Here is a 13,120-nt window from a genome sequence, read left to right on the forward strand (position 1 = left end):
GTCTCTTTTTAAGGACTATTAGTAATTTTGTTACGTTGAGGATGTTAATTATATTTTTAAACTATACAGTAAAAAATTAATAATTTAAATTATTTTTGCCATACAGTTTCATGTTTCAATTTTAGATTGCCTTGTTAAGATTAGGGTATTTCATTATGCCATGTCCCAGAAAGGCTATAAAGACCGAATGTATTTTCCATACAGATTTAAATAGTGTCTTTATTAATCATCTTTGTCACTAGATATCATAAAGCTAGCTTCTGTTTCAAATGAGATTGGAACCTGTAAGTATGTAGCAATTGAAGATAGGGTGTTGTTAAACACATATGCCTAAGTACCTCTAGTCTGTACTCTGCTCTCAAAACTGAGGCTGATCTTTTAGGAGGTCCCTGACAGCAGGTGAGAGGGCATATACTTTTCCCAGGATCATCAAAACACCAGCTTCACAATAGAATGTTTGTAAAAGAAAAATTGGTTTGTGAAATTTTAGTCTAGTAAAATCCAAGTTCTTTTTTTGTTTTTTCCTCTTGGTCATGGGGCTTGAACTCTGGGCCTGGACGCTGTCCCTGAGCTCTTCATTCCAAGGCTAGCGCTCTACCACTTGAGCAACAGCACCACTTCTGGTTTTCTGTTGGTTGATTGGAGATAAGATACTCATGGACTTCCCTGCTTGGGCTGGCTTTGAACCGCAAGCCTCAGAACTCAGCCTCCTGAGTAGGATTACAGGTGTGAACCACTGGCGCTGGCTAGTAAAATCCAACTTTATCTTCCTTAATTTTTCTTTGGCACCACAACAAACAAGGTCTGTCCTTTTGTAGTATCTCTTGGCAACTCTTCAATTATAGGATATGCATTATGTGCATATTTACCTGAAAACTTTTTTCATCCAGTTTAGACTAGGTTGCTAAGTAAGGGATTTGTAATACTTGGTTGACTTCCAACAAATCCATTTAAACCTAAATGCTACAGTCAATAAACTGTTTCTCTGCAATGACAGTCCAGTTCTAGAGTTGTGCAATGAGTATAGTTTATAAAGAGAAAGCTGGGCAAAGTGGCACATGCCTCTTAATTCCAGCTACTCAGAAGATGCAGGCAGAAGGATTTAGTTGAAGGCCAGACCAGGAAAATGATAGGACACTTGTTTAGCATATGCAAACCTAGGGCCTGTCCCCAATGGGGTGAGGTGAAGAGACTATTGCATATTTTTATTTGATTTTTTGATATCCTAGTAAGTACAATACTCATTTAAAATATGCCATCTTTGTATCATTCCAATTTTAGTATATGTGCTGCTGAAGCGATCGCTGTTGCCTATTTTTAAATTGGTTATTTACTCCTTATTTAAGTCTAAGGTTCTTTTTGTATTTTTTTTTTTTTTTTTTTTTTTGGTCCAGTCATGGGGCCTGAACTCTGGGCCTGGGCACTGTCCCTCAGCTCTTCAACTCCACCACTTGAGCCATAGTGCCACTTCTGGCTTTTTTCTTTTTGCTTATGTGGTGCTGAGGAATCGAACCCAGGGCCTCATGCATGCAAGGCAAGCGCTCTACCACTGAGCCACCTTCCCAGCCCCTCTTTTTGTATTGTTGACACAAGTCCTTTATCGAAACACAGGATTTGCAAATGTTTCTTACTAGGCTATGGTTTGTCTTGTTATTCTTTCAACAGTGTCTTTGCAAGGGCAGAGGGTTTTTCCTTGGCTGAACTTGAATTTATCTTTTTTTTTCTCTTACAAATTCTGTTTTTGTTGGCATGTTTAAGAGACCTTATGCCTGCTATAATGTAGAACAGATATTATTGGGAAACATTTAAAATGCTGACGGATTGCTAACAAAATTTTAGCTCAAAAAAATAGACTTCAGATAAAATAGCCAGATTAAATATTGTACCATCCTCACAGTTTAGTATATACATATTCTAAAATGTTCCTTCTTATTTGAAATTTAAGTTTAAGCTGATATCCTACATTTTTATTGCAAAATCTCTCAACCCTAGTGTACAACTGTTTTTTAATGTGTTTCAAAGACACAGGAAATGTTAATATCAGAGCAGATGAAAAGAGCAAGGCTTTATAAAAAAAAAAAAACTGCAGAGAAACAAATCTGAAGAGATTCTTAACAATGGAGTAAAAAGAAAAAGATCACCTGGAAACAAGAGCTATCCAAATGGAAAAATTCCATCAAACCCAAAACTTACTTCTGATATGGGATTAGTGCTGTTGATGAAAATAACAGGGATATGGGGCCATGAACCTGTGCCTTGAAGAAACATCTGCAGCACACTCCACCTGCTTAGGCTAGTTGACCATTCTTCAAGGAGTTAAGTTAAAGTTCACTTGCCTCTTCCTCAGCTTCAGAGAATCCCTCAAATTTTTCCCTTTTTAAGAAACATCTTGTTGGTGACTGGTGGCTCATGCCTGTAATCCTAGCTTCACAGGAGGCTGAGGTCTGAGGATCACAGTTTGAAGCTAGCTTGGGCAGAAAAAGTCCATAAGACTCTTTAACTCCAACAAATTACTCAGAAAAAGCCAAAAGTGGCTCTGTGGCTCAAGTGGTAGAGCACTAGCCCTGACAGTGACGGTGTCAAGCCATGAGTTCAAGCCCCAGGACAGATTTTAAAAAAAAAAAAAAAAGAACACCTTTACAAATCTTTGAAGTCTAGAGTATTTGGTTATAGTTTTGTAAAATATTGATTCAGAAAATCTTAATTTTCTTTTACCTTATATTGTAAACTAAAGATAAGTACATTTCTTTAAAGACACACTCTTTGACATATACTTTGTATTATAGGCAGTGAGGTCACTCAAGGAGACAATTGAGGATTGTTGGGACCAGGATGCAGAGGCTCGGCTTACTGCACAGTGTGCTGAGGAGAGGATGGCTGAACTAATGATGATATGGGAAAGAAACAAATCTGTAAGCCCAACAGTTAATCCAATGTCTACTGCTATGCAGAATGAACGGTAAGACCCTGACAGTAAGAAGGAACCTACTTTTTTAACATCTTAAAGGTATTTTTCTCTTAATAAGCAATGTAAAATATTTCCAGAGTTCCAAAAAATTTGCAAGTACTTCTACATATATTGTCCAATAAATCTTTTGTTACTGTTTCTTCCTCTCCTGCTTTTCCTTTTCTTTTTCTTTGGTTTTTAAGTAAATGGAACTACTTGACTATGTATCCAATTACTGTTTCACTGAACACTTGCTTACTCTTGCTTTTAAATTAAGACAACTCAAAAGACCTTCCATTCCATTATGAACATTGTTTTTAATGAGACATTTCCTTCATTATAACTATAATTTGAAAAAGAACTAAAGCTGAAAAGAGCTGGGTGGATGGCTGAAATGATAGAATAATATCTTAGTAAGCATGAGACCCTAGTACTGCAAAGGAAAAAAAAATCTTAGTTTGTAGCATTGTTATACAAACTATGGGTCTGGAGTTATGAATGTAGAAAAGAAGGATGTCAGTTCCTTTTCTCACAAGACCTAATGTCTAACTGTGCTAGTATGCAGTTCACAAGGTTATATTTGGTGATGTTATAAAATTATACAGGAGATTTTTTAAACTAAACTTTGCAAACCAAAATAACAAAAATCATATTTGGATCCACATACATTTTCAATAGACAATTAATGTAAGATTTGCTTTTAGCAACTTATTAACCACTCCTTTGGACTTTTAAAATAACATCTAAAATGCAAATTTTAAGATCTGAATAGAAAGCCACTTGGAGTTTAAAATCAGTGGTTTATAATGATAAGACAATTTGTTTTAAATGTACATTCTCATCGTTTCATTTTCTTTCTTTCTTTAAGCAACCTGTCACATAATAGGCGTGTGCCAAAAATTGGCCCTTACCCAGATTACTCTTCTTCTTCATACATTGAAGATTCTATTCATCACACTGACAGCATTGTGAAGAATATTTCCACAGAGCATTCAATGTCCACCACACCTTTGACTATAGGGGAAAAGAATCGAAACTCAATTAATTATGAACGACAGCAAGCACAAGCTCGAATCCCCAGCCCTGAAACAAGCGTCACCAGCCTGTCCACCAATACAACAACCACAAACACTACTGGCCTCACTCCAAGTACTGGCATGACTACTATATCTGAGTTGCCATACCCAGATGAAACAAATCTTCATGCCACAAATGTTGCACAGTCTATTGGGCCAACCCCGGTATGCTTACAACTGACAGAAGAAGACTTGGAGACCAACAAGCTAGACCCAAAAGAAGTTGATAAGAACCTCAAGGAAAGCTCTGATGAGAATCTCATGGAGCATTCTCTTAAACAGTTCAGTGGACCAGACCCACTGAGCAGTACCAGTTCTAGCTTGCTTTACCCACTCATAAAGCTTGCAGTGGAAGTGACTGGGCAGCAGGACTTCACACAGGTTGCAAATGGCCAAGCATGTCTAATTCCTGATGTTCCATCTGTTCAGATCTATCCTCTCCCCAAGCAACAGAACCTTCCTAAGAGACCTACTAGTTTGCCTTTGAATACTAAAAATTCAACTAAGGAGCCCCGGCTAAAATTTGGCAGCAAGCACAAATCAAACTTGAAACAAATAGAAACTGGAGTTGCCAAGATGAATACAATCAATGCAGCAGAACCTCATGTGGTGACAGTCACTATGAATGGTGTGGCTGGTAGAAACCACAGTGCTAACTCCCATGCTGCCACAACCCAGTATGTCAATGGGGCAGTACCTTCTGGCCAGACAGCCAATATAGTGGCACATAGGGCCCAAGAAATGCTGCAGAATCAATTTACTGGTGAAGACACCCGGTTGAATATTAATTCCAGTCCTGATGAGCATGAACCTTTACTGAGACGAGAACAACAAGCTAGCCATGATGAAGGTGTGCTGGATCGTCTTGTGGACAGGAGAGAACGGCCACTAGAAGGTGGCCGAACTAATTCCAATAACAACAACAGCAATCCATGTTCAGAACAAGGTGTACTTACACAGGGTGTTTCAAGCACAGCAGCTGATCCTGGGCCATCGAAGCCCAGAAGAGCACAGAGGCCTAATTCTCTGGACCTTTCTGCCACCAATGTCCTGGATGGCAACAGTCTACAGAGTAAGTAGAAGGATAGTATAATCTCTTCTGTTTGTCCTTGGAACTATTTAAGTAACTACATAGAAGCAAACTGTGTTTTAACTCTTTAGTATTCACCTGTATCACTTTGAGAAATAAAATAAGCCATTTAGTTGGACCTCAAAAGTAACTAAGAAAAAAATTTTTTTCATAAAAAGTCAGTGCCTCAATAATCAGAAAAATTCCCAGTTTAGTATGTGCTTTATATGGTGGTTGCTTTATAATATAGCTTCCATGAACAAATCAGATTAATTAAATACTCACCAGTTTAAGAACACCGAATAATATTATTGCAGTATAATGTCTGAAATATTTTGTTGTGAATTTTAATGTCTGTTATATCTACATTTAGTTTTTAACCATATATTTTAAGTCCAGAGAAATTTTAGAAAGCTACATAAAGTTGTTCTTAGTTTTTATAGTGTCATCTTTTCTAAGAGTTAAGCATTGAGCTCTCTAATGCAATCTATTGTGCTGGGGGGTCATAGCAACTTAAACTAATAAGTTGATGCTCAGTTTCTTGCCCTAAAAATATTACTACACAAGACAGGAGAGCTTACTAAAATCTCTAACAGTCATCATTATGTTCTTTCTTAGACTGACAGCACTATAGAGGGAAAAAAATAAAGTTTAAGAAAAAGTAAAATAAAGTCAAGATTTATGATTGTCACAAATTAGAAAATGGAAGAAAGGATACAGCCAATAAAATCTAATCCTTTGTCTGAGGATGAAGCTAGATGGTAGAGTGCACAAGGCATGCACAAGGCCCTGGATTCTATCTCCAGACTAAAGAAAACAAAAGCCCTTTGCTCTTGTATTATAAATCAGTTGACACACTGATACTGTTCTACATTTGTAAAATATCTTGTCAGGTATAAGAACAGGGAATTAATAGATAATTATACTCCAATGATTCTGTCATTCCTGTATTAGATGTTAGAGGCCTTTAAAAGCTGATCCAAGTTCAGCACTGGTGGATCATGCCTGTAATCCTTGCTTACTTAGGAAGCTGAGATCTAGGAGCATGGTTGGAAGCCAGCCCAGGAAGTAAAGACCATGATACTCTTTTTTTTTTTTTTTTTTGGGGGGGGGGGGGTCCAGTCGTGGGGCCTGAACTCTGAGCCTGGGCACTGTCCCTCAGCTCTTCAGCTCAAGGCTAGCGCTCTACCACTTGAGCCACAGCGCCACTTACGGCTTTTTTCTTTTTGCTTATATGGTGCTGAGGAATTGAACCCAGGGCCTCATGCATGCAAGGCAAGCGCTCTACCACTGAGCCACCTTCCCAGCCCAAGACCATGATACTCTTATCTCCAAGTAATCACACACAAAAAAAATGCCTGAAATAGAGCTGTGGCTCAAGAGGTAGAGCATTAGCCATGAGCAAACAAACCTCAAGGACAGTGCCCAAACCCTAAATTCAAGCCACAGGATAGGCATGCAGACATACACACATATATCTGATCCACTTTGAGCACAGCTCCACTTTGGCTTTTTGCTGGTTAATTGTAGATCACAGTCTTGCATACTTACCTGCCCAGGCTAGCTTCAAACTGAGATCATCAGATCTCAACCCCCTGAGTAGCTAGGATTATAGACATGAGCCACTGGTACCTGGTCACTTTGAACATTTTAATTTTGTGTTTTAGTTTTTGCTTTTGAGACAGGGCCTCAGTGCAATGAGTAACTCACAATACCTGAACTCACTTTGTAACCCAGGCTGGCTTCAAACTTAGGATCCTACTGCCCCAGGTCTTCTGAGTGTTAGGATTATGGGCGTATACTACCATGCTAGGTTTACTTTGAATATAATTGGAATGATTAAGTATATTTTACTAAATTAGGATCTCTACCAGAGGATTTGAGAACTAAGAATTAAGAGCTAAGAACTTCGAATTTCTCCATGTCTGTAGGGGTTTTTTTTTAAAGTGTTTTCTTCCTTAACCTGTAGTATAATTCAGTCATTTATAAAAATATTTGGTGTAAAGAGTCTCAAAATATGAATTGATTAAAATTGCTTTTGTCTAGGAAAACATTGCCTGGCATCTGCCTTCTCCAGATACTAGTTTGACCTTTTCTTGAAATTCAGCCCTAGCCCTTTATAGATGCAGTTCATTTTCTGTACTTTCGTTTTCAGTAGGTGAGTCAACACAAGATGGCAAATCAGGATCAGGAGACAAGATCAAAAAACGTGTGAAAACTCCATATTCTCTTAAGCGGTGGCGTCCCTCCACTTGGGTCATCTCCACGGAGCCACTGGACTGTGAGGTCAACAACAATGGTGGTGACAGAGCAGTTCACTCCAAATCCAGCACCGCCGTTTACCTTGCAGAAGGAGGCACTGCCACCACCATGGTGTCTAAAGATATGGGAATGAATTGTCTGTGAAATGTTTTCAAGTTTATGGAGTGAAATTATTTTTTTGCATTATTTAAACATGCAGAGGACATTTTTAAAAAACTGCTTTATCTTCCTGTCAGCACCCCTTTCCACCCCTGCAACAAGACTTGCTTTAAATAGATTTCAGCTATGCAGAAAAGTTTAGCTTATGCTTCCATATTTTTTAATTTTTTTTAAGTTTTGCACTTTTGTTTAGTCTTGCTAAAGTTGTATTTGTTATGACCACAGAAATATATGTGTGTGTATCAAAAGTGGTCTCAAAATATTTTTTTAAGAAAAAAAAACAAAAACAATGTATTGCTGATAATCAGTTTGGACCATCTTCTAAAGGTCATTAAATCAGAAGCAAATTAAGACAGGTTTGACTGCAGTGGTATCTGGTATCCATGTTTTATTTTGGGGCACAAGCTAGTTTATGTTGACATGTTCTTAAAACATTATCTGTTGGACATTCTTTTCTTCTGTATTTTGTTTGAATGTGCAATAGTCTTTAGACCACACAAAAAAGAAACTTTTTTATAAGCTATCTTCCTAGCAGGGCACACATTCTTCCATAATATGAACATGCCCCCTCCATTCTTCCATTATATGAACAGTTTTTTTCTCTGTCTCTCATATTTTTCATAGGTCAGTTTTATGACAGTGAATTTTGCACAGGAGAAAGCCACCTGATTTCTTGCTTTCTCTCTCCTCATGGAGAATGCAGAAACATTGTCTTAAAGGGCTCTAAACAAGGAACTACCAAAACCTATTTTGAAATGCCATTTCTTTTAACCTTCCAAATCCTAAATGTTTCCTTCCAGGCATTTTAATAAGCATATTTGATTTTGGTTTTGGACGTTCAGAAGAGCATAGAACAAAATATAAGACATCATATATTAGCCCTTTTCAATTTTTATTTTATTTTCTATATATGTGTATGTTCCATATTCATTTATTTATGAAGTACTTTTTTATCATAAAACCTACAGAACTAAACTTACATGGAATTTTTAATTAAGTAGATAGTTGATACAATATAGTATTATAGGCCATCTTTCACTCAAACAAAATTACATTTCCTGTTTATGACAACTCTGAAATTAATTCATAGTTTGCAACCTGTAGTATCTTCAGTCTGTTCCAGCAAAGCCTAGTGACTTTATCTAAAAATGATTTCTCTTCCCATGACCTAAAACACTGTGTGAAAAATCATTCAACTAGCACGCCAAACCCTTGTGGAGGGAAGGATTGCTGCCAAACTTAATGTTTTTTGCAGACTGAGATTGACCCTCTTCAAATTGGATTTCTTCACTCAGTCTATTCTCACTTGATCTTTGATATGTGAGCAGCATTTATTGTATTGAGTATACCTTTTAGTGATAATGTGCCCTTGAAATCTTATTTTTAAAGCTTCCCCCCTTTTTGTTACTAATTTCTGAAACAGCGGCCTCTGTATCTTTTTTTACATAAAGCACTTTCACCAAATAAGGGAATTTTTCTCTAAACAAATTATTTTCTATCAATTTGCAAATAATGATTATTTTTTCAAATTCTCAGAGTACTTAATAGACATTATCTAAGTTCTAAGGAGATAAAAACAATTACAAAGAAAATCCCTAAGTTCCTCACTTAGGTTCTTATCTCCAGAACAATATTTTCTCACAGCTCACATTTCCCATGTTGCTGTTCAAAATATTTGTGATTCAACTTGTGTATAAGTGTTCTCTTATTTGCCATCTGCTGTGATCTCATGAATTAGGAGTTACAAGATTGACTGTTTATCCAGCTGGAACTTGATTCTCAATTCTTTGAATTAACATTACTTACTTGTACCAAGACTTTTGCCTTTTTTGTTTTATTGACCCTTTTTTTTTTTTAATTCAAAGCAGACCCTTAATATAGGTTTTAGTTGATGGACATAGAAATGTTTTCACATAGTTATTATCTTTCATCTATGTAACAAATTAATGTTGTGTCTTCCCCAGTAAATCTTTCACTCTATCTCCTATCTGTAAATGTGTTTCAAAGACATCTTAGCATATTGTTTCAAATATTTATGGGAAATTTTGAATAAAAGTAAATTAGTAGTCCATCTCTACTTGAGGGTCAGTGGTCATTTGAGGTCCAGCTGATTTTTTCCAGTCAGAAAAAGAGTTATCTTACATTCTAATATACTTTGTATCAGTTGATTATAAGTTTTCAACATTTTTAAGTACTTCCTAATATTATATGCTTTTTAAAATGAACATACCATATTAAAAATGTTGTAATTTCCCATTTCATGCAAGCCTGCTTAAGACAAATAATTTCCTTTCTCTCATTTTTCTTTCCCTGGTTTCTCATTAAAAAGTAGGAAAAGTAAAAAGTATAAATCATTTTAGTAAATTTTAAATTGTACATGAGACTTAAAAAATCTATAATATACAAAGCAAACATGTCAATTTAAATGATTTAATGTTTAACTTTATTCATCTGATAGTAAAATTTTTAAGTTAATATCTTAACTGCTGTTAACATTTTGCAAGTAGAAAAGAATTTGGGACCTTTTGAATAAAAGGCCATTCAACTTAAAAATATGAAGAGCATTTCAGTGGATACCAGTATAACCTTATAATAATCATCATAATAGGTAATTAGAGTCTAATATTGGTTCCCTTAATAAAACCCTGATCATATATAAAAATTAAGTCATTGAAGGAACATAATTTAAGTTATACTTAAACCAAAATGATTTACATATAAAATTTAAAAACCTAAATGCATTATAGGGGAGATATTTATAGAAAGTTATGAGAAGGTACATAGTGAATGCTGGGGTAGAAATACACTATTTTCACATCACAACAACCATATGCCCATTATAATTAACACTTTCACTTTACAAATGAGGAAATGAAAGTTAAAAGAAGCTAGGTACTTTCTCTAAGGTTCATATGTAGTAACAGGCTAACCAGGTATTAGTCTGATTCTTCTGGTTCATGTCTTATACCACACTGCCCACATGCTAAATGGCAGGATGTATAATGTTCTGACATTTGTAAGGAATTCAGCACCATTGTGCTTTCTATATAAGCCAAACCAGATACCTTAATCATTTTAATAGGCAAATATAAGATATATAAATGTGTCTATGACCATTATTACTTAAGAAATAATTAAAGACAAAATTCAGTCTGCATCTTCCATCATGATCTTAAAATCAATTGACTGAACTCCTACTGTTCTTACGTGGCAGATCTAAAGGTCAAGTAAATTTGATGAGTGGTGTGCAAAGCAATAGGAACAGAGATTTTTCCTAAACTGATTCCATATTAGATTTAGAGAAATTAATTTAACAGAGAGTTGCAGTCTCCTCAACTCTTTATTCCATCTTCAAAATTTCTGCACTTAGCAATGTTAGACCAGTTGTTAATCCAGAGAAGAACCAACAGAGTAAGTTGTAGGAAGGATACAAGGGTAATGTCTGTATTATAAAACAATTTAGTATAGCTTCCTCACATATAGCTCTGTGTTCCAGAAAACATATGCTAGTCCTGAATCTGAAATAATTAGGGAGGAAAGAACACAGAACACTCAAGCATGTGTTTCACAGGGAACTATGATAAAATTTGGCAAATATTTTAATTTTGAATACGTTCAAGTTTGCTAAGTTAAATGGAATACCTCATAGGCTACAGTTTTCTTACTCATCTTCCAACTCTCTATGAATCTCTCCCTTCAAAATCATTTAAATAAAAAATATTTCAATAAAATTTTTGATTTGTTCTTTAGATTAATGGATATGAATGTCTCATTAGAGGCTGTTAACTCCTAGAACTTGGGAGTATGTTGTATTTCTGTGCCACATTTTATAAATTTATTTTTAACTTACTATTGGTTATATGAATGTTATTACAAACTATTCACTGATATTTATTACTTTATCATCTCAACTAACCCTTAAAAGTTAGAAACTACACAAGCCCAATCACCCTAGAGATTGTAACACCCTCACATACAGGAGTCTCACTGAATGATTGGGTAGTATCATGCCTTTGACTGACAATGTCGTTGGCTTTTTGTTTGTTTGTTTTTTTCTTTTTTAGCAGATCAAGTTGCATTTTAACTTTTAGATTGTGAGCTATGCAAACTTTGCCCCAAACTACCTTACAGAATCTCCTTCTGACTAATACTCATTGTTTAGGTAAATCTGACAAATACTGTTTGAGCTAATTACACAGAAGTCATTATTAAAAGAAGACTTTTCAGCCGGGCGCTGGTGGCTCACGCCTGTAATCCTAGCTACTCAGGAGGCTGAGATCTGAGGATCGCGGTTCAAAGCCAGCCCGGGCAGGAGAGACCGTGAGACTCCTATCTCCAATAAATCACCAGAAAACCGGAAGTGGCGCTGTAGCTCAAGTGGTAGAGCGCTCACCTTGAGCTGAAGAGCTGAGGGACAGCGCCCAGGCCCAGAGTTCAAGCCCCACGACCGACAAAAAATAAATAAATAAAAGAAGACTTTTTTCACAGGGCACCGTAAAGGTGGTAGTACTTACAAATTGTGCCTCTTCTATTAGTTCATAGTTTATGTTTGACTTATTCTATCCCTCTGCTGATTTATGGTCTTACGTGTCAAGAAAGTTTTCTGATTAATTATTCTCCCTCAATTCAGTTTAAATGTTTTTCTTACCAGTAGGAGAGAACAGTTGGTCATCTTTCTCAACATTGTTACTGTGTAATATATTTCAGGCTTCTCAATTAACTTCTAAATCTGTTTATTAGAAAATCTTTCAGATCCTTTACCTTTTCTTCTTAGTCCTATTTTAATGACTCTATTTGTATTTAAGAGCACATAAAATTATATTCTATGTTATATTCAAATTGCACCAGTTAAGTAGGAGTTCAATAGTTGGGTAGAATTAAGATGGTACCACTTGACATTGGATTCAGCCATCAGCACTTAATTTTTGTATTATCTAACATTTTCTATTAAATTGTGGAGTTTTATGATTTTATATCTTCATTAGTTAAAACTAAAAAAAACATGTATACCTGATTATTTCACCATTAAAACTTTTAACATGCAGCAAGCTTAGTGCTATGATTGAGCCACAATGTTTTACATATTTCTTTGTATCAAATATCGTATTAAACATTTAATGCAAATTTAACTTTCAAAAGCAAACCCTACAAAAATCAAGTATTATCTATGAACATTTTTGTAGACCACTTTTGAAATGCTTACTATTGTTTTTCAACATAGACTGGACTAAATTTCATTTAACTTTTAAGTGATTAAAGTTGGGTATTTGCATATAAAGAAAAATCTAAAAATTCATCTCAAGGTAGATACATTTGAAAGTAAGTACTTCAGAGTTTATGCTGTGTATTAAAATTATGCCCCAAATAAACCTGTTATGTCTTTAAAATTCCAGTTCTGTTATTACTGTGATGTTTGTAGTGTTACTAATGAATATTGTGAACATACATATTCATTTTTAAAACAACTTGAAACCCACATTAGAATCTGGGTCAGAGAGAATAATTGTTTAGAATTATATTACTTCACTAGGGTGTCCAGTTTGTGATTAAATTTTTAAGAAAATTAGTGTATTTGGAATTTACAACTTGGCTTCAGTTTTAAAACAA

The 13,120-nt window shown here is 35.4% G+C and overlaps 1 protein-coding gene across 2 annotated transcripts in view; it reads left to right on the forward strand.

Annotated features, from left to right (window-relative positions):
- Positions 1-10,068, forward strand: part of Bmpr2 (bone morphogenetic protein receptor type 2) — a 152,186-nt gene extending 142,118 nt beyond the window's left edge. The window contains exons 12-14 of one of the 2 annotated variants that reach the window (XM_042666941.1): positions 2,787-2,959; positions 3,816-5,095; positions 7,251-10,068. In XM_042666941.1, coding sequence (XP_042522875.1) covers positions 2,787-2,959; positions 3,816-5,095; positions 7,251-7,498 — 1,701 coding nt within the window. In that variant the 3' untranslated portion in view covers positions 7,499-10,068. Of the gene's footprint in view, positions 1-2,786; positions 2,960-3,815; positions 5,096-7,247 lie in introns of both variants that reach the window. The other variant, XM_042666940.1, reaches the window with a different exon arrangement.
- Positions 10,069-13,120: the final 3,052 nt, after the last annotated feature.

Source organism: Dipodomys spectabilis, unplaced genomic scaffold, assembly GCF_019054845.1.
Source record: "Dipodomys spectabilis isolate Male_0828 unplaced genomic scaffold, ASM1905484v1 ptg000373l, whole genome shotgun sequence".
NCBI classification, from domain to species: domain Eukaryota; kingdom Metazoa; phylum Chordata; class Mammalia; order Rodentia; family Heteromyidae; genus Dipodomys; species Dipodomys spectabilis.